The 26,112-nt window shown below is 33.5% G+C and overlaps 2 protein-coding genes across 2 annotated transcripts; both read right to left on the bottom strand.

The window, feature by feature from the left end:
• Positions 1-1,473: 1,473 nt before the first annotated feature.
• LOC148601025 (uncharacterized) lies at positions 1,474-7,821 on the bottom strand. The gene is made up of 2 exons (XM_088556172.1): positions 6,346-7,821; positions 1,474-3,614 (listed from the first exon to the last, which is right to left on the bottom strand). The coding sequence occupies exons 1-2, from the start codon at positions 6,525-6,527 to the stop codon at positions 2,939-2,941; spliced, it is 858 nt and encodes a 285-aa protein (XP_088412298.1). The 5' UTR covers positions 6,528-7,821; the 3' UTR covers positions 1,474-2,938.
• Positions 7,822-12,189: 4,368 nt separating this feature from the next.
• Positions 12,190-20,570, bottom strand: LOC148601024 (uncharacterized). Its single transcript, XM_088556342.1, has 3 exons — positions 20,413-20,570; positions 17,682-17,804; positions 12,190-12,372 (listed from the first exon to the last, which is right to left on the bottom strand). Exons 1-3 carry the CDS (start codon positions 20,450-20,452, stop codon positions 12,248-12,250), a joined length of 288 nt encoding a protein of 95 aa, XP_088412468.1. The 5' UTR covers positions 20,453-20,570; the 3' UTR covers positions 12,190-12,247.
• Between the last annotated feature and the right edge of the window lie 5,542 nt (positions 20,571-26,112).

Here is a 26,112-nt window from a genome sequence, read left to right as displayed (position 1 = left end):
GCCAGTCCGTTGGAATGCAAAATCTTTCTTTTCTTTGTTTGTTTGTTTGTTTGTCCTTTTTTATAAATACATGTAATTCTTTTCCATTCTTACTGATATTTTTTTTTACCAGAAATGTATTTTTTGCTCAGTGGAAATACATGCTACGTAGCACGAATAATGTGCATGTACTCCATGTTATATTACGTAAACTCTCTTTTTTATTTTCCATTTAAACAACGTCAACTCTAAGAGACGTAGACTGGTTCCCGATCGCAATATTCAGTATGTTACACATATACAAATATAACCAGGATATAAGAGATGCAACTTCAAAATAAGATGTGGTAGGCTGTTTTAAGCAGGAATGATTGGTAAACGAATATATCAAACGCTACGTTAAACGTCAAAAGTTATATTATACAGACATGTGCCGTGTGGAATGTTAACGTTCACATAGCTACAATCACAACGGTCAGCACAATCGTTTTCTATCGTAAATTTATTTGTCAAATGTAAATGTGTCATTGTCTAGTCATAAAATTAAATGATTAAATTCAGTTGCCATTTAATATTCATTAAAAATACGTAAAAAAATCATGGATAAATACGTAATCTGCCGACAGCGAATACATAAAAAGACAACTCTCTTCTGGAATCATTTATCTCCCGTATAAACCAAACTTATGTCTTAAGTGAACAAAAGTTACGGTTTAAAGTCGATTTGGTTTCCACATCAACCCATCATAAAATTTTCTTACCATCGTCGGTACCATCGTTACCATCATCAAAAATTTTATCAAACTTTAAAGTTATGAAACATGAATAGTAAACTAGTTTACTATTCACTTTTCAATAGTGAATAATGAATAGTGAACTGTACTCCAACTTCAGTCCGGTAAAGTTCGTGTTCACCTTTTTAATATTTTGACACGTGGTTTATTCCGATTTTTTTATCTTGAATTCTATTGTTCTACTTTATTCTTCACCCCCTAAAATGAAATGGTCGTGTCTTAACCTTTTCAAGCTGATGTTTGTTGAAATGTGGAGTAAAATATTTTTTATGTTTTGTGTATCATTTCCTTTGTTGTTGTTTCAAAGAAATCTCATGGGTCTAGTAAGTCTTAACCTCGGAGTCTTATCTCAGTTTTTACGGATAATCTTTTTTTAATTTGCTTCGCTATATTGTGTATGTCTCTGTTTCGTGTGTTCACGTGTCATCCCACTACTGACACTTCCGGTAATTTTTGCCGATATATAAGCCATAACATGATAATCTCATGTTTGATATAACAGAATTTTATTTGGTTCAAATTCAATCTCATGAATAACGGATCAGTGCTTTAAAGGTTTCGATTTTTGTGAGAAAATGAGCAAACAAGAACTCCTTCATACATGATATATAGATCCACCATCTGTCTTGTTACATAGACTATCCAGTTATCTAGAAACTATGAAAATGATTCCCTGTTATTTCTACAATGTGTATAGTCAACATTTTTTTCCGAGCATAAAAGGGGAAGGGGTGACACGTGGGCACTGCCAGCTACTTCAAATCCCAAGCAGTTATATACAACATCCCATGATATCAATTATACAATTCTGACATGCATATTTATTTATCACTTCACAGTTGTTAAGGAGAGATATAGCCTTGGATTTGATTGTTGGTACATTATCATGGTAATATTTCGTTCGATATATAGAGCAAGCACTAATATCCTTTATTTCAAGAGAACAGCTGCAAATTGTTTATTTAATTTATATTCTACTGATAATTACAGTGGAACCTGTCAAACCGAACCCCTATTGCACTGTTCTGTTTACCCAGGTGTAACAGATATAAAGGGATTTAAATAAATGTCTGGTTTAGAACGGTTTTCGGGATCTGGTTAAAAAACATAGGTCTAACTGGATAAAACATTATTGTGGCTTAAAGACTACAGGAAGAAATTATTTTGCCAAAGATCATTTCCCAGTCTCGAGCAAAGGTCTAGAAAATATGTGGGCGCCATACTGCAGACCGTTTATGGCCAACCCTATCTTGGAAAAGCTACGACTCGATTTGTATTCAATCATCGAAGGTAGCGGATATTTTCCGAGACTGGTTTGGTTCTCAAACGCCTTTGCAAATCATTCGCAAATGAAGCTGCCATGATGCTATTTTAAGCTCCTGATACCGAAGGCACAAACAAGATATTGATGCTTTTACTGGCCATAAGTAAGTATGCTGAACCAAGTAGATAATTCCGGAGCGTATGCATTTTAAGTCACTTTGACCTACAGTATATGATTCAATGACTTTGTTTGGGTCCAATATCAGAAAAAGGAGAAATGGAGGAACAAAGCACAACATCAAGAATACCAAAACAAAGAGACACAGCAAGGACAGCCTCACACGAAAGTCATTACCATATATTTTGTGACCAGTAATATAATGCCTGGACAATTGATATTCATTTAAAGATAAAAAAATAATTACAAGTAGTAAATTAAGATTCATACGACCTTTTTAATTACTATTGTCAAAGCCTACAATTTTATGTTTTGTCGAAAAAAAATGGCTCGCCTTTATCTTTTGAGCTTTGCCTAAAAAATTTGCAAAATGATATTTTTTTTTGTACTTTTCATTTAATTTTTTAAAACTTTTTATTGATTTTTTAAGTATACATCTGTAAAAGTGATACTGTATGACCAAACTTATCTAGACATTTTATCGATAGTGAATGTGGTTGACAACAAATCGTAAAGTTGATATTAAATTCCTAGACTTACATCGCAATCGTAAATCTTTACGTCCAAAATTAATCAGAATAAAAGTTAATTAATATTTTGGGGATTCAAATAACATTTTGAGTCGGGCGAGTATATAGGAGTGACGTTATATAATCATGTTGATGCGATAATTGTTATATAACCATCCTTTTCAACACGAATTCAAAGCCTTGAAATATCTTTTTTAGAAAACACCCATCGCTAGTATGCAAATCAATACTGACGCAGTTACTCTTTTACCGAATGAAATCGAACCTGTCCCGGAATTGATCGGTATCATTGCATACAGCCGGATAGGTCCACCACTCCCTTCAATTGTTTTAACCGGTGCCGCAGATAAAATGGCGCCCGTTGGTGGTATGGCATCTAAGTTGGCAACATTTTCTAATCCACAAATGTTGTTTTTAGAGGTTAAGACATGGGCGGGAAATGTTTTTGAATTTCCGGTGTCAAACGATGGGCAATCGGTCCCAATTACGTACATGTTTCGATTGTTTATGATCCATGATACTGCCTCCTCACCGAAACCCGGATAATGAAATGATGTAGTATTAAAGGGGTCAGTTGTATTAAATACTTTCTTCCTGTCAGGATAATTCGCCGCCCATCCTGTATTCATTATTACCATTGCCCCTTCAGGTATAGCGCCATACTTAGCTTCCCACTCTTTCACGTCAGCAACAGTCAATCGGTAGTCTGGGTTATTTTTAACTTTGTCCTTGACATTAATGATTACCCCAGGGCCAATCAGGCGTGACAATGGAATTTGATGATTACGCCAACCGTGTTCAGCAAAATGACTTGGTGCGTCAATATGTGTTCCAATGTGTTCTGTGCTGCTGATTTCATTAGAATATATCCTGAAATGGAAATTTGGTTTCTTGTACTCCCTGGACATTTTGGTATCTGTCGAACTACAAATGACTCATCTTAGATTATAAACACTTGAAAAAAAGACTATGAGCAGATAATTACATACATGGAATGGTTACACTCCCCTCTCCCAGAGGCCAAAAATCATTCATGGGAATAAAAAAAAAAGAACAAAGAAAAAGTTGCACGATGGTGTCATATGATTTAGAATTAGTGAAAGTTTCATCTCCTTTTTTTTGGTTTCAGATGAAGTTTGGATGAAACTGGAAATGGACGTACGAACAGAAAGATCCCTATATACAAAATAATAATAAAAAAGGTTCACTTCGCTAGCATTGTTAATAAATTCCTTGTAAAGAGGAATAATTAAAAAAAAAAAAAAAAAAAGATATCTTTTGACCCCTTTGACCCCTTGTCATTCAAAACGGTGAGAAATATCCAATGCAGAATAAAAAATGCGTTTATAGACTTTCAATGGAAATCAAATGTAAAAAAAAAAATAAAAGACCAAAATGTTTTTTTCAAATGTGGTCTCTTTGATCCTTTCTAACTCGAAAACCGTAAGGGATATCAGAAATCTGATTGAAAAATAAGCAACTATTTTCTCCTTTTGGCTCTATAACATTAGAGTAGAGCAGACTTCCTCTAGTAGCAAGTATAATGACTATATAAACAAAACATTGTGAGATTGTAACTTAAGTTACCGCACGGAAACGAATATATAAAAAAAACAAAACAAAACAAAACAAAACAAAACAAAACAACAAAACAAACAAACAAACAAACAAACAAAAAAAACAACAAAAAACAAACAAAAAACCAAAAAACCCCCCCAAAAAAAGAAAAAAACAAAAACAAAAAACAAAACAATGCAAGTTAACAAAAAAAATATATATCAATGACCACAACAATGACTACACCATCATATTAACACAATACGACCGCATATTTGCAGTCGTATGAAAAAGCATATGGTTAAACATAATATCAGTTATAGCTAAATATAGAAATTTACGTAGATTCCAGATTGATCAGTCTTTTTGACCCGGCCCTTGCTATTTTCTTAATTGTAAATGAACGAATTGCGGAGGAACATTGTACATTGGCCTAGTCGACATGTTGATAAACATACTTAAAGCTGCATTAGCTGTCATTTTCGTAAGTTTTTGTTTCTGTTAAAATATACCTTAATTCTGAATTATTTCTACGAAATTGTACTTTTCATGTATAATTTCATTTGATATCTACAAACAAAATAATGTATTAAATACATAAAATATGTGTTTATATATTTATTGTCTTGCAAGACAAAAAATCGACCTACATGAATTCGTATGTATGTAACGTCTGGTGACCTTAACCCACGGATGTGCTGTAAGGGTCGCGTCTTTAATAACAAATCTGATTGCAAATCGAAAATGGTTATTCAACGGCTAGGAAGACCCCATGGACACAAGCCGTAAAAAGAAAGCAGTTCGAATAAAACACAAGGATCCTTTTGAAATACGTATTGTGATATAATGCTGCTAAAATATGGTCATTATTTTTTGTTTTTGAAAACTAATCAAGAAATAGATGCAATAAAATGATAACAAGACACGTGCTTACATGTGTGTCCGTTATTGTTATTTTTTTACCAAGGTTGAAGTATTTTTAACCAAGGTAAATGTCCTGTCGGCAATCTCCGGAAGTAAAGGCGAAAAATAATTAGATCAGAGCTATCGATCTTCTCTGATTAAAAAACATTGTTTTCACAATATTCTGTAGGTATTATCGACATTTATTGCCTCAATTGCATTGCTACAAACCTATTTCTTTAAATAACAAAATTCAGTTAAATAAAAACTGACAAATTTGGCAGCTAATTCTGCTTTAGAAATGCATTTCGGATCCAGAGAGTTGCAGGGGGTTGGAACCCTCTTTTTCATTGGAAAATTGGTCATGTGTAAAATTGACAAAACAATGGCAAGTAATATCCCTTTTTTTCTCAATAGCTCCGGCTGGCACCCCTCCATTTCAAAGTGTCTGGATCCATCCATGTCCGGTCCTCAATGTTAATGTTATCTTAATTTTGGAATACATTGAATAATCTCAAAAAAGTCAAAACTTATTAAAACAATTCTCAGGTGACATATATACATGCATAATCATTTCATATACGTATAAACACGTTTCTGCTGTATTTGCATAGTTATTATAACATGACAAAAATTACGTGTTACAATGTTGTATAATGTTTAAAATTAAATGGGTTCAAGCAGTATAAATAATAATAAAAAAATATTTGCATTACAATTGTTGCCAACTGACACTTTCGTGCTATCTGCAGGGTAGTAAATGAGCATGCTTACCTTTTTTACGTCCGCGAAGAATTTGTTTTGTTCTACCCGAGCCCTACATCGCAGAAGTAATGCTTGGCGACGTCCCTGGCAGTCAGCACAGAAGAATCTATTGACTTGTGGGGTAATCGACTTTCGACATTCAAAATAACAGTTGTTGCCTGTTGACCATGTATAATTCGATTAACAACATTAACAAAATGTTCGCATTGTAACCATGCCAGTCGACTTCATACATTCCAAAAAGAACTTTTTATCTGTCGATCATGTAAGTCCAAAAAAAAACTTTTCGCATAGCAATTTTGCTTATTGACCATTACGTCGATTTAACACATTCCAAAAGACAATTGTTGCCTATTGATCATGCAAGTCGACTTACCATATTCCAAAAGCACTTTTCCCAGTCATCTCTACATTCTTTTGGAACGAGTGAAGTGTTGGCCAGTGTATTGATTTCTCTCCATGATTTCTGGATAAATCAACAATTTTATACGGAAACGTAGGATAACCAAGAGATGTTCTAAATTGAAGAAATACAAGAAATATTGCTTTTCTTATCATTTTGCAAATAGTGATGAAAATGCTGAATGAGCATGTGAAATCTGACGCTCGTAGTTTATCCGTTATCAAATAAACTATGATTGACCTATCTGTGGTCTAAACATATAACTTTCTTCTTATAAACAAATATTTCATAGCAAGATTTTTCGACAGCGCACACTAAAAATATTTCTCAACTTCGATAGTTCTTTAATGAAAAGAAGCTATAAAGCACTTCCTTGGTTAAGTCAGGCCTGCGTTTTGTATATAATTTACGCAGATCTAGATGTACATTTCCCTTTGTTCTGGTGCATAGACAAATACATTAATTTTTCACTTTTTTAATATTTTGGGAATTGATATATTCAAGTAGGCATAAAATCTCATCCCAGTCACAAGATTGACTAATGGACCTTGGTACGTACCACCGGCTTCGAAGTTGGTATAGAAATGACAAGGTTTTCTTTTTTTTTTTAAATATTTTTTGTAGTTGTTTTAATCAGACTGATAATTACTTTTAGGTTTTCCGAAAGAGACTGAAATCATATTGATTTTTGAGATATTTTTTTCTTTTTTTCTTTTGTTTAGATTTTTTTTCTATTCATACTTCTTTTTTGTTCTCTGAAATATTTCTGATAAAGCCGCACAAACAATTAGAAAACAAAAATTACTAAAGAAAATTAATAAATACAAGCAATCAACTCCTAAAACTTATTGGAAATATGCAGCAAATAGCCAACTATAAATTCTGTTTAACTCAACAAGTGCAAATAAATATTATGAAACACTATAATCAAGAAACAAAATAAGCGTAAATATGTTGCAGTTCCATCCTTATTCATAGGAGGGATAAGACAGATGTTTATCGAATTAAACAAATGTAACTCATTTCGTATTGAGTTTTGCTGGGCTAGGAATATGGACACGTTTATTCTTACAAAGTGATGCATGGGAAATCATGTTGTTTGATATGCTTACCGTACAAAACGCTTCAATTCATTAAAATGTAGGCAAACTTATTTACCAATGTGAAGCTAGCCGTCGACGAATGACTGTGGATTTACTTCCGCATGAAAATGCCTACTAAGGCATATACTTTTGATTTCTCGGTTGGGAGTTATGCGCAATTTTTTTCAGCAGCAGTCGAATATTGTATTTGAAAACTACATTGCAAGATGGTGAGGTTCCGGCACGTGAACTATCCACAACAAACTAGTTAGTGGTAAAGTTGTTCTTCGATAACATAATTTATGTCAGCCAAAATTGCCAGCAATGACGTGAACCATTTTACTCCTGCGGAGAATACGCAGCTTTGTTTATTACAAAAATTATAATCGAGAAAAAAGAAAAAAAAAGAACAAAAAAACCAAAAAAACAAAAAAAAAAAAAAAAAAAACAACAAAAAAAACCCAAAAAATAAGAAAAACACAAAACAAAATCTTTGTAGTGTGGTATGAGGGAGGGGTTTCCGGTACTAATTACAAAGTATATCCAAAATTTGTTATATACTGACTTTATCATTAGGAATTTTAACACCGACTGACCGCGTGGGTCAGTTCTTGCTGTAACCTAATAAGCCCAGGATGCATGTACCAATTGAACAATCAGATGAATGCATGTACACGATCACGCATATATCATGCAGGTACATCAGAGATAAAACGAACTTACACTCACGACCTATAGAAATCCAATACAATTATTAATGGATTTACCAATCTATAATATAATGTAATTTTGCAGAGAAATTTTTTTTATTTTCATATAAATATTCTTTAAAACGACATTTTATTCTATCTATAACGCTTGTCCTGATTGTGAAGGAAAATGCAAATATGCAGACAGCTTTACCCGAAACGTGAAAAAGAGAAGATGTTCCAGAATTTTGGAAGGTTAGTTGGATATTTTATATATTTGTTAGCATGCATCTTTATTTTGGAACAAATCCGTTGTTTGATATTCACGTGGCAGCATACAGTTCACAATATACAAAAGTCTCATATATCAAATTATTATTGTACAAGTCCCCAACATTAACCCAAACAATAATTATTACCTGATTACCAAAAACCCAAATAAATACTTGATAAAGTGATAACTTATAAAGTAAGTAATGGGATGTCCTGGATTTAAAACTCTACATAGGACATCAATTTTGAACGTTAGTCCTGACGCTAAAACGGTTCAGTTTATGAACATTGTATGATAATTACGGAAGATATTTACTCAATCTGATTCATTATCTTTCAAAGTATAAATGAAAGGCTTTATAAACAATAAGAATGTTTTAACATTTGTACAATACTTTAAAGATAATTTAATCTAATTATAAATACAAATTATAACTAAGATAACTTGTATACCGCTATTTTATCTGTTTTTATAGATATGAGTATAAATGACAGGACCTCAAGATGTTGCTACTGCAACAAAGAAGCTACAGAAGCATACATTATATTTGTTGGATTTCTTTGATGATAATTAAAATAAATAGTACTGCATTTAAGAAAAGCATTGAATGCATATTTGAATGTGTGTATAGATGTAAAAAGAGAACATCAAATTTAATACTGTAATAATCAGATAGTATTGGTTTTGTTTCGTTTCTACTACACATTTTTTCGTTATTATCTTCAAATTTACAAACAATAAATTATCGTCATTATCATCACACTTCCACAAAAGATTTATTGTATTTTTGGTAGCCAAAAAGGCTTCTTCATTGCTAATTGAATACATTTATTAAGCGTTAAATCAAAACCATCGCGTTTTAGATATAAATATGTTTAAATTTGGTGAAATCGTTCCCACGCCAGTACTTTAAAAGGTTAATTATCCAATAGATTTGCAAAACAGTATTCAAAGTACAAATGTATATACCAACATACACTCATGTATAAACATATGGTCTTGGTATAATATTTTCGGAAATTGCAGACATTTTTTGTTTACAAGAGTAATCAAGGGAACCAAGGTTATAGCGGTAATCAAAAGATGTAATCCAGGGACAAAGACCAGAGATGGAAAACAGACATACACAACAAAGAACATAAAGTAACTAAAATCATACATACAAAGTTACAAAAGTAAATGAGCAACTCGGACTCCACTAAAAACTGGGAGCATGGACCAGGTGCACCGGTAGGGTAAGCGTCCTACAAGTCATTTCTTTTCAGGATAAGCATTTTAGATATCGAGAAAATGTCGACATAACCATCTGTACAGCTACATGTGCTAATAAGCTGGCGCCGCGGGAGCGGAATTAAGATCACCATCATGACATATTTCTTCAACACAATATATTTTCAAGAATGCAATTTCATGTATTAAGACTAAGGCTCAAAATGATGTCAAATAACAAAATTACCAAACTGATAAAATCTAAGCAACAGTAAAACATATAGTCAAGTAGGGAGTATGCACAATAAAATAATGACAACACCAAGTTTGAAACCACCGCAAAAGTTCCGACTTGGTTAAGGCATTTCCAATAAAAATGGTTTTTAACCAGGTTTTACAATGCGACTAACCTTCCTCTTTGTTAATTATTTCCGATATATCACAATAAAAACTAGAAGAACAAACTCCGGTTAAAACCGGCGAAAACAGTGCAGGTGACACGATCAGCGAGCGAGAACAAAAGGAACCAGATACAATTAAAACACACGTTAAATAAAGAAGTCATCAACATCAAAATAAGTCTTGAACTCTGAAGACTGAAAATGAATAAGATACAAGCAATCATTGCAGAAAAATAAAACTGCCAAAACCATGAAAATGTCCCGAAATTGTCATTCATATTTTTTCAAATGCAAAGGACAAAACCTCATTGTTACTATACACGCAAAGTTGTATCGGAATTAGGACATGTACAAAATTAAGCGACAAATTACAATGCATTTCTGACCTTTTGCGCTCACTAACAGTTGGAGTAAGGTATGCTTCCTTGAAGCATCTCTCCCATCCGTTACAATCTTTACACTTACTAAACACTTGGAGTAAGGTATGAAGCATCTCTCCGTTACAATCTTTTTTTTGTTGTTGTTATGTTTGTTTTTTTTATTCTGTGACTGAGTTGTCTTGTATCGCAAAATAATTGATAAAAGTTTTGGAGAAAAATAATATCTCATGAACAGTTAACTTTAATGAGCGGAAAACTCTTATATCTTAGCCAAGTTGACTAATTTTAGAGGTTTAGTATACTTTTTTGCTTTGATTCATTCTTTGAGATTACTGTAGCTGACCAGGCTGCAGGGGTATGGGATTTTTTTTATCACTGTAGCTTACCGCTCTGCAGTGGTACTGAATGCTATAGAATCACTGTAGCTCACCACTCTGCAGTGATTCTGAATGCTTTGTAAACACTGTTGCTTAGCTTTGGAATCACTGTAGCTTACAGCTCTGCAGTGGTAGTGGATGCTTTGCAATCACTATAAATTAGCTTTGGAATCACTATATCTTACTGCTTTGCAGTGGTACTGGATGCTTTGGATCACTGTAGCTTCTCAGTCTGTTACTTAAACTTTGAGATCACTGTAGCATACTGTAGCTCACCAGTCTGCTGTTGACCTGGATGCTTTGGGATCACTCACCTATGTTCAGTGGTACAGGATTCTTTGGGATCAATTACATGTGTGCAGTGCTGGTACAGGATGCTTTGGGATCACTTACCTGTGTGCAGTGCTGGTACAGGATTCTTTGGGATCATTTACCTGTGTGCAGTGGTACAGGATGATTTGGGATCACTTACTTGTGTGCAGTGCTGGTGCAGGATTCTTTGGGATCACTTACCTGTGTGCAGTGCTGGTACAGGATGCTTTGGGATCACTTACCTGTGTGCAGTGGTACAGGATGCTTTGGGATCCCTTTAGCTTACCAGTCTGCAGTTGTACTGGATGATTTTGGACCACTTACCAGTCTGCAATGGTACTGAATGCTTTGGAATCAATCTAGCTTACCAGTCTGCAGTGGTACTGGATGTTTGGGATCACTTTCCCGTCTGCAGTGAAACATGATGTTTTCGGACCTCTGTAGCTTACCAGTCTGTAGCAGTACTGCATGCTTTGGGTTCACTTATCAGTCTACAGGGGTAAAGGATGCTTTGGAATCTCTGTAGATTGCCAGTCTACAGTGGTACTGGATCATTCGTGATCACTGTAGATTACCAATCTGCAGTGGTACTGGATCATTCGTGATCACTTTAGCTTACCAGTCTACAGTGGCTCTAGATGTTCTGGGGTAACTTAAGCTTATCAGTCTGCTGTGGTACTGGATGCTTTGGGATCACCTATCAGTCTGCAGTGGTACATGATGCTTTCGAATCACTGTAGTTTACCAGTCTGCAGTTGTACTGGATGGTTTTGGACCACTTACGAGTCTGCATTGGTACTGGATGCTTTGGAATCACTCTAACTTATCAGTCTGCAGTGGTACTGGATGCTTTGGGATCACTTACTAGTCTGCAGTGGTACTGGATGCTCTAGGATCACTTTTAGCTTACCAGTCTGCAGTTGTGCTAGATGGTTTGAGATAACTGTAGCTTACCAGTCTGCAATGGCACTGTATACTTTTCAATCACTGCAGCTTACCCGTCTGCAGTGGTACTTAATACTTTGGAATCACAGTAGCTTGCCAGTCTGCAAAGGTTTTGGCGTTTTATTCTAGGTTTTCATCTGACAAAAGGTTATGTGATATCATTTTATTGAAGTATATCAAGTTAGTAGAAAGTGAACTCAATAGATTTAGTTGCCAGGTCTATCAATGACGTCATCTTTTAAACAAAGACACATGCCATCCAAACAGTGTTGATGGTGGTCATGTTTTTGACATGTTGCCACAGAGGTACAGTCAAACACATCGTCACAAGCTAAAACGAAAATCAATAAAAATAGGCATTTTTTAAAATTGTTCCTTCTTATGTTATTGATAACAACATGTAACCCTTAAAGTAACCATGAATTTCGTTATTCAAGAATACATCAAGGTGAAATTAAAAACAAAACACAAAAACGTCAATTCTATTTTGTTATCTATAAGTACAACAGCATTTGAATCTTGGATTTTTTCCAACTCTGCATATAAATAGTAACCAAGGGAACTAAGATTCTAGCTGAAATCAAAAGAATGTAATCCAGGGACAAAGACCAGACATGGAAAACAGAAAATCACAACAAGAACATAAAGTACCTAAAATAAAACATACAAAGTAACAAAAGTAAATGAGCAACTCGGACTAATTCAACTAAACATTGGACCAGGTGCACCGGTAGGGAAAGCGTCCTCTGCTTTTCTAGAAACATCCGCTGAGTTGTTCATAAAGTCCTGTCTGGAATAGACAAAAGAAGAAAGGAAAACTATGACACGTTGAACAAATACGTTTTTATAGTGCAGATGGATACACCGTAACGATCCGCGAGTTCACGACCATAAAACTTCTGTAGTGATGACTTTAATCTTGTAGCAACATAACCATGTTCTAGAAGCCTAATTACAAGAGGTCTAGTGCAATACAAAAAAGTCTGCGTAGTTACGGCAAGCTCTGGCATAACGTATGAGTTGTGATATGAAAACTCCATACGCATAATGAAGGGATGTTGCCACAGATGGAAGGAAAGTTGGCAATTCTGAATGAAAAGTAATCACGTTTGTCGTAAAATGTGGTCAATAGTTTTCCTTTACCATCGATCTCTAAGTGTAGGTCAAGATATGCGGCTAATTTTAAAGTGTCTGTAGTATTCTGTGGGGTTAGATAAGATTTATCTAATCCCCGAAATAGGGATTGTTTAAAGATAATACGTCATCTATATAGAGGATACTGAGGTTAAAGCAACTAGCCAAACGATATTCCTTCTTTCGGATCAGATCAACTCTAAAGTCAGCCTCAAAAAAGTGAAGGAATAGGTCAGCAGGTAGAGGAGCACAATTTGTTCCCATTGGAATGCCGACTGTTGAAAAACGCGTCCACCACACTGGACTCATATGTTGTCGATTCATAATTCTAAAATTTTAAAACTTATTTCCTCTTTTGCATATTTGGAAGATGATTTTTAACTTGTTTTGTTACAAAATATGAGAAATCTAAACCAAAGAATTCTATATTTGTATCTAGGTGTACCATCTATTGTTTAGAGAAACAGCGATGTATAATGTTTTTTTTTAGTCGGGAGTTTAACTGAGTAAGGGGAAGAGTAGTATATAGTGTTGAAAAATCATAGGTTTTAATGCTATTATATTCAGATAATTGTCTTGAACTAATTGCCAAAAGATCTTTCGAATCTTTCAGAATCCACATTGAATTAATACCAGTTCGGGAGTAACAAGTGTTGTGGTAGGACTGCAGACCCTCTTTGACCGTTGTGAGGATAGAAGTTAAAAGTTTTGAAAGAGGTTTGGTGGTACATTTTGCAGATCCAGCTATGGAACGTTGTTTGTATGGATTCTTGTGGAGTTTAGGAATCCAGTACATAGACGATAAATTACAATCATCGTCCTTGGTAGAGAGACCATAAGAAGATAGCACAGATTTATGGTTTTCCACAATCTCTTCTTTGGATAGTGTGGTAGCAGTACAGGTCTTATCATTGCTAATATTTTCTACGTCTGCCTCTGATAATAAACATTTGAGGTAAAACGTTTTGCAGACAAAGACAATGTTGTTTTAGGCTTTGTCTGCTGGTATGACAACATATTTGTCATGTATACTAGACAATGTTTTGTTACATCGGGGTCTTTGAAAACTGATGTGGCCTTATCACTTATGACCTACTTAAAACTTACATTCGTTTCACAATTAAAGACGTCACGGCCTTTAACCAATCTGACAATCAATGTCTTCTTGTTCTCGTTTTATCAATTTTCTTGCAAAGTCCTCCACGGCATCCATAAGAACTTTAAAGTTATAATTCCAATTTATGGAGCGTGGTTCACAGTACTTGGGACCTTTAGAAAGGATACTACGCAGAGATTCGTTTTTGATGATGGTTAAATCTTCCGTAACGACGTGACCAGAAGGACCATATTTGAATGAAGATTTTTTGCAAGAGCAGTCAGTCGTTTTAGCCTTGAAGTCTGCAATAGCCCTTTATAATTGAAATTTTTGGATGAAATTGGTGAAGTATAGGAATATGAAATAATTGGTATGGATTTATCTTTGAAATATCGGGGAATTTTGTCGGTAACGTTTTTGTGATGGAGGGTGATAGGAGACATCATGTAACTTAGGTGACGTATAGTAGCGATGGCCACGACTCCTTTCCCGTCATGGATTTTTGTCAAATAAATTCATCACATTTATGCTATTGTTATATTGGCTTGAAAGGTTTCCTATACTTTTGATGTTGTCATTGCATCCGTAAGGTATTGCAGTATCTAGTGTGCGTATCTAGTACTCCTCTCTTTCCCTACGATAGTTTTTACTAAAAACGGGACTCGTAGTATGGTAATTGTTTTTTCTAAAACACGAACTTTCATAGAGAGGATTGAATGATCTTGTTGATTAAATTGTTGATAAACTGTCGGGAATTTGTTGGTGTTAATCCCGAACGATGACCGCACATTCTTTCCTTTAATCGTTTTTGTGTTTCTCCGACATATATTAAACCACATAAGTTGCATTATAATCCATATATTAAGTTTGTTGATTTGCAACTTAAGTCATCGTGACTTCTTGTATGGAAGGTCTTCTTTGTAAGGAAAGTGGAGAAGTAAGAGTCGGTTATAAGAATGTTGCATGTTTTGCAATTTTTAATACCACATTTTGACATGGTACAATGTGGTTCGTCATCGTTGTAGTCAAATATATCATTTGAGGTGATGGAACATGGTTTGATAATTTTGAAATAGTCAGAATTTTTGTACTGGAATAGATGATCTGCAGACTGAACGTGTGATTTGGTACTTTTTGTTGAATTGGTCGGGGCAAATTCCATACCAGATGTGAGTGTGCTAAGATTTCCATCTGGGGACACCACATTCTTACAAGACAATAGTGTGTCCAATCTGCTGTCAGAATCGGTCCGTTTTATACTGGGTGACGTCCAAGCCAGTTTTTTTTCATCCTTTGTTTACAACCATTAATTTCGACCTAGTGTGAAATTGTAATCAAGGGAACCAAGGTTTTAGCGGTAATCAAAAGAATGTAATCCAGGGACAAAGACCAGACATAGAAAACAGGCATACACAACAAAGAACATAAAGTAACTAAAATCATACATATAAAGTAACAAAAGCAAATGCTCTATCAATATCGCTTAACAACTCATAAGTAACATTAGCAGCTGCTGAAGTTACACAAACTTATGTACCGTGCTAAACTTTGACCAGAACGGATAAATGATAGATGTCTTCAAAAACTTTACGACCACCTTCACAAAAACTGTCTATTTCTACCATTAGGACAATAGTATTCCAATCATCAACGCCAGTTTTTGTATTGTACCTAATATGAACTTCTTGATGAATGCCCTGGTAGATGATCTTTATACTGACTACATTTTGAAAAACATGATTTCACTATCAGCTGCTTTTATTTGTTAATTTAAATTTGGTTGTTTTTTTCATTTAAGGTAGAAAATACATATTAAACGGAGCATTCTTTTCTCGCAAAATCTTACAAGCGTATATATATACTACTCTATTCGCTACACTGCTACATCGGATCAAATTGATACAGGGAAGATATGTAAACGTATAGAAATGTATGGAAAATTCCCAACGATGTTAGAACTATCAAATTTGCGATGCCAAATTTTTGGTCGTTCCCTTCGCGGGACTCGAACTCGTACCGCTGTGACATCTATGGCAACATATATTTATATATCTATATCTTTTAAATCAAATATAGTGTAAAAATGATACGTATGAATTATTTAAAAAGAATTTTGGACGTAAAAGTTTTTATGGTAAAATTGCAAGAGTCGTTTTCAAGGGGGAGATAATTAGCGGGAAAATATTGTATAGAAATGTAAGAGGAATTTTATCAGTTTTTCTTATATTACCAGAAACGGAGTCCGGTGACCCCCAATTTTTTTTGAAATTTGAAATAATGTCAGTTCATTGTTCTTTATATGAATTTATTATATTTACTAGTTTTTAAAACTTCAGAATCCATATAAATTGTTGTCAAAAATTGCCTTTATTAAAGCTGAGCCATCTTAAGTTCGGTGACTAATGTTTTTACATCAACATTCTGATGTATGTTCATTCATTGATAAAAACTAGGAAAATCTATCAATCTTTGTTATAATGTGGTGTTTCTCATATGATCATTATAGTAAATGTTTTAAATAGAGTTATGTAAGTTAAAACAAACAAACAAAAAACAAAAAAAACAACAAAAAAAAACCCAAAACAAAACAAAAAACAAAAAAAACAAAAACAAAAACAAAACCAAAAACAAAACAACAAAAAAAAAACAAGAACAAAAAAAATCAAAAAAACAAATCAAATCGAAACAAAACAAAACAAAACAACCCCCCCCAAAAAAAACCAAAAAAACCAACAAATTCTAGTTAAAGAAGGTGACATACCATATGAATTTTAATAAGACAGTTGAAAAGATCAAAATATTTTAAAAAATACGAAGCTTGAAGTTCGTAGATAACCTAGTCGGTCGTAACTATGTAATTACAAAACAAACTTTCTAGATGTGAGTTCCAAGAAGAAGAGGGTATTAGTTCATCAATGACCTTAACCTTTAAATGCAGTTGTTGTGTATGAACTGAACTTAGTAAAGTTAAATATTTGTTGAGGTACGTCGAAGCTAGGCAAATAAGAAGTAACAACACGACGAAAGGAACGATAAAAGAGAGAAAAGAATCGAAACTGGGTAATTTTGGTACAAACGTGTTCTTCAATTTACTGAACAAAAACTTTTGATGTTTAATGTTTTATACCACAACATAACTACCGCAGTGTTATATTCGCCTTTTCAAAATACCCTGCCATGATCAATACTGAATGCCCCTCTTCACATAAATAACTTCAATACACCCGAAAGAACTTACCAAAATTATTTATTATTGGTACTCGTGCATAGTAAAAACATCATAAAATTGCGTAATAAAATAAATCGATGGTTATTTGGTCTGCGAAAGAAATTGGTAGTTTTACATTTACTAATTACGACCTATATTTTCTGAGGAAATTTAGGGTCTTAATAAATAATATTATACTCACGTAAATGTTTGACACATGTGCATCCGTCATGTTCACATATCACGTGGGTGTCATTTCCGCTGCATTGAGTTGTTGTGCAGTCATTATAATGATGGCAACGTTCTGAGAACACCAAAACTGCACCTGTTAAAATATTTTTTCCTTAAGCAAACAAGTTAATATTTCGATCACTGCTTTTTGTTGTCTTTCTTTTCATTATAAAATGTCATTGAAAAAGAATGAATTATCGGGTTGGTTTCATCATTTGGTAATATACGACCTGCAAACATTTCGGTCGTATTATGTTATGATGCCGTCGTCGTTGTTATTAATTTCGTTTCCGTGCAAAACCTTGAACCAAATGTCGTGACATTTTGATATATTGTTACTGCTTGCGGACGTTATAAAAATGGGGTCACTTGGCCATACCATTCTAGAAAAGGGGCCAAAAGGGGGAAAATTGGTATTTATTTAACCTCTATTTAGAAATTTTACTTCGCATTCAATTTTGACAATTGTTTGTTCAACTATTATCATATAACTATAATTTTGTTGTTACCCTTATTTGTCAATTATTAAATAAATCAAATGTCTGGTCAAAAGTTTGACCGTCGAAAAAAAAAACCCTCCCGACCGCTACCCTTAGAATCCCACTGTCTTCCTATATCTCTGTAATAGGTATGAACAAAGGTTTCCTGGTGACTTTTTTTTTTCTAAAATAACAGAACGGATATGGTGACACGCAACAAATATACCAGCACCAGCAAATAACCTAAACACAAAAAGTGAATACTTTCAGAGATCTAAAAAGGACTCTTATAAGTGTAAAAACACCTATCCATAAGCTCTGAAAGGCCACGACAACATGTTATTTAACAGAACGATGAAAATTCTTAAAAATCCTTAATCAAACTAATACGTAAAGTTACGTCACAGAGACACATGAATAAATGACATCCCCTGACTGGACAGGCACATGAAAACCGGTAGAATTTATCTAGTTTTATAAGGCCTTAAAATCCCCGTTTAATGTGAGATAAAAATGAACTGAAATTTCCTCAATATTCTTAATTATCTCCACTGAATACACCACATCAACAAATAAGATATAGACAAAATGAGATATCTACTTAAGAAACGCTCACAGTTGCTAAAAACTAACGCAGAACTAATTAAAGAAAGAAAATACCATCAAAACTTTCAGCATTAGATCAGTCACAGCAACTTTATAGCCCCGTGCAGGTCCGGGTGTTAAAAGAATAGGCCTGCAGCAGCTCTAAGCTTGTCGTATAAGGCGACTAAATAGTGCTCAGAAACCTAGCCGGGGGCTAGGAGCTCTGCCCACAGAGCAACTGGGATGTGTGCCCCAGGTGGTGGAATAGGGTACCCCTGGCGTGTTACATGCAGGGGTTGTCAGGCTATAATACGGAAAACCTGACCGCAAACCATAGTGGTGCACCGTGTTGGGAAAGATGCCACGTTCCTCGCACGTTAAAGAACCCTGCTGTGGTATTCGATAGGAGTAGGAACCTTTGCGCTCCGCCACAGGAGGCTAAATTGCCCGACCTTACCCATCCCCCCTTTTCCAGTGGCAATCAAAATTTGTCTACCCTATTGTCCTTGTGTCCCCCTTTTTTTTTACATTTCATGTTCATTTTATCATCCATTTCATGTTCATTGTCTGAATATAGCTGAAATATTGCTGCTCGGACGTTAAACCCCAACAAACAAACAAACAAACAAACAAGCAACTTTGTAGATATGGTTTTGTAGTTGTAACGATAAGTACTAAATAAGCAAGATTTGATGTAAAACAATAAAAAATACGACTGAGATATAACATAGGGATGCAATTAGTCGAATATCATATTTCCATTTGTGAAAACAAAGTACAAAGATTAGACAGCAGTTCGAAAATCGTTTCCTTTACGAAGAAATATATTGAGGGCAGTTGATAAAGCAATTGGATTTTGTTTGACAGGATGTGCTTTAGAGACTATGTTTGCGTAAAAACAAGTCGAATTTCGCCCTTTTTAACTTACACTTTATTTCAAATACAAGCAAAACGGGCCAGTTGTGAAATATAAAAAACCGTGGAAGTGTGCTTCAGGAATTTTTTCATCAAGAAAAGGAAAATTAACAATAGGAAAATTAAAATAATATCTTTTGTCACATAAATTAGTTTCTAGTGTAATATCTAATCTATGTGTGGGAGTACTACTTTATTTTAGACTTGGTCAACCTAAGTTCTTTTGAGTAGATATTTTGAACATAGTTTTCAAAGTTAAGATTGTTTATGGTAAAGATATAATCAAGATATTAAAAGTATTATTAAGTGACTTTTTATGAAAGAACCAGGCAGTGGGTGGCATATTCAAAATTTTTTCCACCCATTTGAGATCAGAAACTAATTTTTTCTGAAAAAGGAATATTTTGTAATTTACTAAAATAATAAGTAAAAATGAATTACATAGAAAGCCCTACAAAATACAAAGTAGGCATATTACTCTTTGATCTAATCATAATTTAGTTGATTTGTAGGGGAAGTTTGAACATAATAATGTTCTGAGCCATTCACTGTTGATACAGAAAATTCCTGTTTTTTTCCAATTTAATATTAAACTGGAACAAAACGTTTGGTCGGATAAAATTTACCCTGTACCGCCCATATTATAGGACCTGCCTGATTTAAACACGGATATTCTCTTTAATTCGTACAACGGGATACCCCCATCATAAATAACATACATACCAACAAATACGAAAACGGCAAGAATCAAAAGTTTATGCATCTTGATAGCACAGGGTCCTTAAATAATACTAAAATCCCTGACTGAAATCTGACTGTTACCACTGAAGTTCAGTATAAGATAAAGTTTGATCACGATTAGGTCTACTGCTAAGGCTATACACAACGATAAAAGTTTTAAATACGTCAACTATTAAATTGGAACTAGTGTTGTTTTGCTTATAATATACATGCACGACACGTTGGATAATGTCAGAACTTGTTTTCACAAATATAATTTGGTGTAAACTAATTTGCTATCAATTAATGTAAAGGACTGCAGAAGCAGCAGGAATCAGGAAAAAAACGTCATAAATATTATCGAAATTCAGGGTGCACTTTACAGTTACATTAAGGCACACTGTTTCGCACACCAAGTTATCCCGGTCAAATTTTGTAAAAGTTAAAATTAAAAGTGGAAATTTGGTGGATACATTGTTTAAATGTAGTTAAGCATTTATACATAAACAGATGTAATATATGCAATGGTAAACAGGTGTAATTTAAATGAAGAATGGTATTCGGAACGTTTCAGTCCCATGCCGTATTAGGTTCTCTCCTCAGCATCAGGTGACTGATTTTCAAAATACCTTATTTCGCACGAACTTTTGGAACTAAAATTGTGAGAGAATGAATCGAAAAGGGTCTTATTATTTTTACCCTTTTTCCATTTACTCCATGCATGCTTTCATCCTGTGGTAGTGTCTTAGTGCCTGATATTTTATTTACTTTTGTTACTTTGTATGTATGATTTTAGTTACTTTATGGTCTTTGTTGTGTATGTCTGTTTTCCATGTCTGGTCTTTGTCCCTGGATTTACATTCCTTTGATTACCGCTATAACCTTGGTTCCCTTGATTACTCTTATAAAACATAGTATTTGGCTGTTTGTTTTGAAAAGGAACCCTTGACTTGTACTAAAACTCAGTAATATTTTTTTCAGTATGTTACCATGGCTACTGGATTATAAAACAATAATCATTAAATTTCTTATAAATGACTTGAACCTCCACACACCAAGAATTTCAAAATATGCACTTTTTTATGACAAAACACTAGAAATTTCTGTGCGAACTGCCTGAAAACAGCTTTATTTCAACAAAATGAAAGCCTGCAACAAAAATTGAAGAGTTATTTAAAAGTCAATGATGAAATTAAAAAAAAATATTCATAATAATGTATATACTATTTTGCAATGCAATGGTCAGCCTCATCAAGATGAAGGTATTATAATTATCAGTCTTATAGGACGAAAGGAATTATGTTATATATGTTTCGGTGTCTGTATGTCGTTCACGCTTTAATTTGCACATAACAAAAAAGCGGTCACCAATTTTTGTGAAGTTTGGGCGAATTCTTTGTTTTGATTTATGTGAGATCACGTTCAATTTTTATGACGCACCAATTTTTCGTACAACTAGTGACTTTAATGGACCCGAATATCTCATTTGCTTTGATAGGTTACGATCTAAGTTTTGTAACTGTAGCAATGTTTTAAATGGGTAATAAACCCAACGCTCATACCTAACGAACAATTAAAATCAATTTTCACTGAATTTTGTACAGTATTCTTGCAGAAGAAGATTTTCATTTTATCTTAGCGTACAGAAACGCGAATCTGACCAATAGAAAGCACTTAGTCCGTCCGCCTGTTTGTATGTTAAAGTAAGCCTTTAAAAATCTTTTATTTTTGGGGTAAAATGACCATCCAAGTTAGCATCGAACTTATCTCAATTAAGGCTACTCAAATCACCTTCTTCAGTATGATTTTATCAGGAGTTATAAAAATAACTTAGATGTGAAATGATCTTTCGAACTTAATAAACATAGTTTGCACATAGAGCACACTAAAGCATTTGTATTGAATAATTAAAATGTTAAGGAGTTTTAATACTATGAAGTATAATGTAAGTGTAAATGGTGAACAACAGTGGGGGATCAAGAGAACCCCAACCCCTTCAAACAAGACAAAGTTATTAAACACATTTAAATGCATGCATCTACACAAGAAAAACTTTTTTTTTAATTTTTCAACACTTAAATGACAAATATTTTGAAACTTTCTTTCAGACTTTTATTTTTGAAAGTCTGAATTTCATTAGTTCGAAAGTTGTGATATTGTACTAGTACAGATAACACGGTGTTTATAAAAAAAATCTTTAATTCCATTCTTATCATTCCGTTTGCCAGTACCTTATGACTTCCATATGACTTTCATGTATAATATGTCAAGGCCCTGCTTTATTTGACTGTGAAGGTCGAACCCTGAATATTTTGGACAGGAAAGCCTAGATGTGCATTTTTACATGTCTTGCAACACGAAGCACATGATTTTATATTGCTAAATGTGTTTATTGCTGTAGGTGTAGGTTTCCATTTGACGAATGTGACAAAAATGAATCAAAAAATAAACTTGCATGTATGGGGATTACTCTAGTTTTTGAAGCTGTGCACGAGAGTAAATATTCATATACACGAACTGTAATTACATGTAAATTGCTAGATTGTTTATAGTTCATACATAGTTCATGTGGAAAGTATATAATATCAGGATTGATCGGAAGTTTTTAAAACAGATGGAGTTCCTTAAATAAATCTTTCTTTTGACCACGACAAAGAAAATATGATGTCCAAGCAAGTCTCACGAGAATTAAGATTCGAAATCGAAACACGGGATTAATCAAGTGTTTCAGTGACCATCCAAAGATGCTTCAGTTCGATTGTACATATGTATGCGCGAAAAGTGTTTTTGATTTTGATTTGAGCACGAAAACGAAAAAAAAACCCTTTTTATGAAAATTGCCAAGAATCGAAAACGTATCATAGAAAAAAGGCAGTCTGTGTCCATGGATACAAAGAATATTTAAAAGTTTGGTGGAATTTCCTGAAGAGCGTGAAAACATAAGACCCACACCACATTTTTTATGAAAAAGTATATATTTAAAGATTTATACTACAACTAAACTAAGCACTTGTTTTTACAATTAAACTTTCAAACCAATTAAAATTGCACTGGGGATGTATCCCACCTGTGAGCATTCTGATAACTTACGTACTTTACACTATTACAAAAACGCGCAATTGTTTTGTATTTAAATGTAAAAAAAGTAAAATATGTGGTTGTATAATAAATTGGTTCTTGTCTTTGAGTTTGGGAATATAAATTCAAAGAAAAATAATTTCCTATTAGTTCTTGTGAAGTGAGACTTCCACATTAACATTTACGATTTGATTAAAATAAGAACATATTACAGGCAAACATTTTTTATTCAATTGGAAAAAATATGTTTACTAACAAATTGCTACACGTATAAGTGTAAATATAGTAGATGTGGTATAAATGCTAATAAGACAAAATGCCAAGCAACACCAATTACACTTTTAAAATGTTCAACAATAATAACAAATAACATCTGGTATTTATCATAAAGGAAACACAGATCATTTTGCAGCTCAGATGTTATATAGATTTTGGCAAATGATAATGTCAACCCTTGAATTGTTCATGTTAATCCCTTCTCTGGGTCTAATACATTAAGTTTTGAGAATAATTGTATTTTTTCCCAAATATTATGTACAAAACCCCGCTTATATGGTATACACTTCCCATTTATACCATCCCCCATTGATTATTTCCCATTCCCCATAGAAACATCTCAATCCCCCATACAATCCCCATTGCATATTTTTTTTTTATCAGATATTTGAATTATCAAAATTAAATTTTATAGTTTAAATTCTTCAACATTTTAGCTGTTATTTTTATTTAAATTTTACACATTTGTCCATATCAATGAATATTATAATTTCCCCATCCTCCCCATTAAAATCCCCATCCTCACAAACACCATCCGCATTCCCCATCACTCCATAGAATGGGTAGTGTTCCCATACAAGTATTCCTGGGCAAGAAAAGTTTATTAAGTTTGCATTGACAGGGTTTTTTTTAATCTGTTTAAATATCATGAATATGTACACTGAAAAACACTTGAAAATAAAATGTGGTCTTATGCCTTACCTAAACATTATCTTCCTCTTTTGATGCAATGGATGAAAATGATGAAGCAAAAATATTTTACGACATATTGTATTAGTGATCTAAAGGGGTCTTCGAACAACAGCGTTATTTTTTGTAATTGTATTTTGACAATTTAAGTAGCTGTCTTTGTAAGAATCATGCAAAAAAGGCTACATATTTTTGTGTAATTAAGTTGTTTTATGGGTATATACTATGAAATATGTAATTATTCATTCAAATCTGCCTGCTCTTAGGAGATTATCCACATTGAAAATCCAGTAGATTCTATTGTATTTTAGCACCATTTATAAAGTTATCTCCCTTAATTTTGAAATTTACAGTACATTCTATATAATTTTTATCTCCACGGGTTATATGAAAAACACATGTTAATCTCTGTTTATTGTGACATTTCAAACAAAATATCAAAAATAAAAATATGTAGGCTTTTTACCCATGAATCAAAATTTGCAGCATGATCCTTAGCTGGAGTACTACTTAAAAAAGAAGTGTGAGTCAAACAGTTAAATCTAATTACTTTTATCTGAACGCCAATATATAAAATTATAAGCAAAACTATACTAATTGGAATTAAGATAAGTGAACTTAATTCACATCCCAGGTGTCATAACTCATATCTCTGGTTTATAGGAAGTTGAAAGGTTTATTACATTATTGTTTGAAATAACAAATCGAATATATCTTAGGAAATGATGAATAAGCAAATAGTAATGGGAAGTAATGCAACCCATTCTAGACTTAGACAGTAGATTGACATGAACCCATTGTTGATGAACATGTTATTGATCATACCAACTCTAAGTGCATAAAGTATCTTTCAAAAAGATTAAAAGATCCATGTATTACTATGCATGATAGAACATTAAGAATTGCATTGCTATGCTTTTCTTGAACGAGTTATATATGTCAATATCTAACTGCCCATAAACATTGTTCATATGTGTTCTTAATAAATTTCAATGCTTAATTTATAGCTTGAAAGTTTTGTGAGATTAAAGGTAATCTATTATATATATGTGTGAAAAAATAATTTAAAAAAAATCAAAAAAAAAAAAAAAAAAAAAAAAGGCAGAAATCCTGAACGACTGGGCAACAGAGATGCTGTGAAAATATGTCACCCAATTCAGCTTTTCAATTGGCACACTATGAGAAGGCACTTCTCATAGTGTGGTTAAGTTGTTATAACAAGATAAAAAAAGAGCTTCACATGGTACTAACGGGCTCCCGTAGATAACAGCTGAACAGTATGATTAAACTTAAAGAGAAGGACTTAAATATTTTACAACCGGAAGCATGCCATTAAAAGTGTTTTTACTTATTGGAATCAATTGTTGTTGAAGTTCTTTGAAATTGTGAATTTGTCATTACGTCTGTGTAACATAGATAATAGGTACATAATTCAAAAACATGGGATTCTTCTGAGTTTCAGCTGCACATCCCACCAAGATCATATTGAAATGATCCCCAGTTCATACCTATCAGTTTAGTCCTGATATCAAGTATTTTTATTTCATAATTGTTTTAACATACTCATGTATTCAAGAGGGTATTGATAAACACAATGAAAGAACAATTGAAATATATATTATTAGGATACTTGCTTATAAACACTATATATAACTTTGA

The sequence above is a fragment of the Perna viridis genome, chromosome 12 (genome assembly GCF_037379345.1).
Source record: "Perna viridis isolate PV_CMFRI_1.1 ecotype Kerala chromosome 12, ASM3737934v1, whole genome shotgun sequence".
NCBI classification, from domain to species: Eukaryota; Metazoa; Mollusca; class Bivalvia; order Mytilida; family Mytilidae; genus Perna; species Perna viridis.
Note: the sequence above shows the minus strand (reverse complement) of the source record. Positions and strands in the feature narration are given on the sequence as shown.

Coding starts and splice junctions, on each gene's coding strand:
- LOC148601025 (XM_088556172.1), bottom strand. CDS start 6,527: ATGATAAGAAAAGCAATATTTCTTGTATTTCTTCAATTTAGAACATCT. Junction 3,615..6,345: donor AAAAGTGCTTTTGGAATATG/GTAAGTCGACTT, acceptor TTTCCATTTCAG/GATATATTCTAATGAAATCA.
- LOC148601024 (XM_088556342.1), bottom strand. CDS start 20,452: ATGCATAAACTTTTGATTCTTGCCGTTTTCGTATTTGTTG. Junction 17,805..20,412: donor TGCCGTTTTCGTATTTGTTG/GTATGTATGTTA, acceptor ATATTTTAACAG/GTGCAGTTTTGGTGTTCTCA. Junction 12,373..17,681: donor CACATGTGTCAAACATTTAC/GTGAGTATAATA, acceptor TTTTCGTTTTAG/CTTGTGACGATGTGTTTGAC.